The sequence below is a fragment of the Penaeus monodon genome, chromosome 30 (genome assembly GCF_015228065.2).
Source record: "Penaeus monodon isolate SGIC_2016 chromosome 30, NSTDA_Pmon_1, whole genome shotgun sequence".
NCBI classification, from domain to species: domain Eukaryota; kingdom Metazoa; phylum Arthropoda; class Malacostraca; order Decapoda; family Penaeidae; genus Penaeus; species Penaeus monodon.
Genome location: NC_051415.1, coordinates 14,595,735 through 14,596,163, shown reverse-complemented (window position 1 = coordinate 14,596,163; position 429 = coordinate 14,595,735). Strand labels below are relative to the sequence as shown.

The 429-nt window shown below is 38.5% G+C and overlaps 1 protein-coding gene across 1 annotated transcript in view; it reads left to right on the top strand.

The window, feature by feature from the left end:
• Positions 1-66: 66 nt before the first annotated feature.
• LOC119592300 (hybrid signal transduction histidine kinase E-like) overlaps positions 67-429 on the top strand; it is a gene marked incomplete in the record, with an annotated part of 4,066 nt that continues 3,703 nt past the window's right edge. Inside the window, 1 exon segment of the mRNA XM_037941128.1 lies at positions 67-284. Coding sequence (XP_037797056.1) covers positions 220-284 — 65 coding nt within the window.

Genomic DNA, 429 nt, shown 5'->3' with positions numbered 1-429 from the left:
ATTACCTGGGAAACGGCCGACCGTTATGCAAACACTTTCAGGAGCCAGTTTGACTAACGCGATCAGTGTTCCAGCATCGGCCCTGAGCACCCGGCCTGAGTTGTTGCTGTTTTAAAGTTAATTTTGTTAATTGATCACTCTGTTACAAAGTACCCTGCTGTACTCGTTGCGGTTTAAATCAACTAAGAAAAAATCATCATAGTGACCAGAATCTTGGCAATGAAATTCCACAGTGTATATTTCTTAATCTTCCTTAATCATTTCGTTCGCTACACCGATGGCAGGTAAGGACAAACCAGTGGATACTGACTTGTTAGTATGTGATTATTTGACACTAATTAATCTATAACTGCGAGTTATAGATTTACGAAAAATCATTTTTTATTTGAGATCCACAAAGCAATTATTTAGCAAGCTTGTGTTACAGTG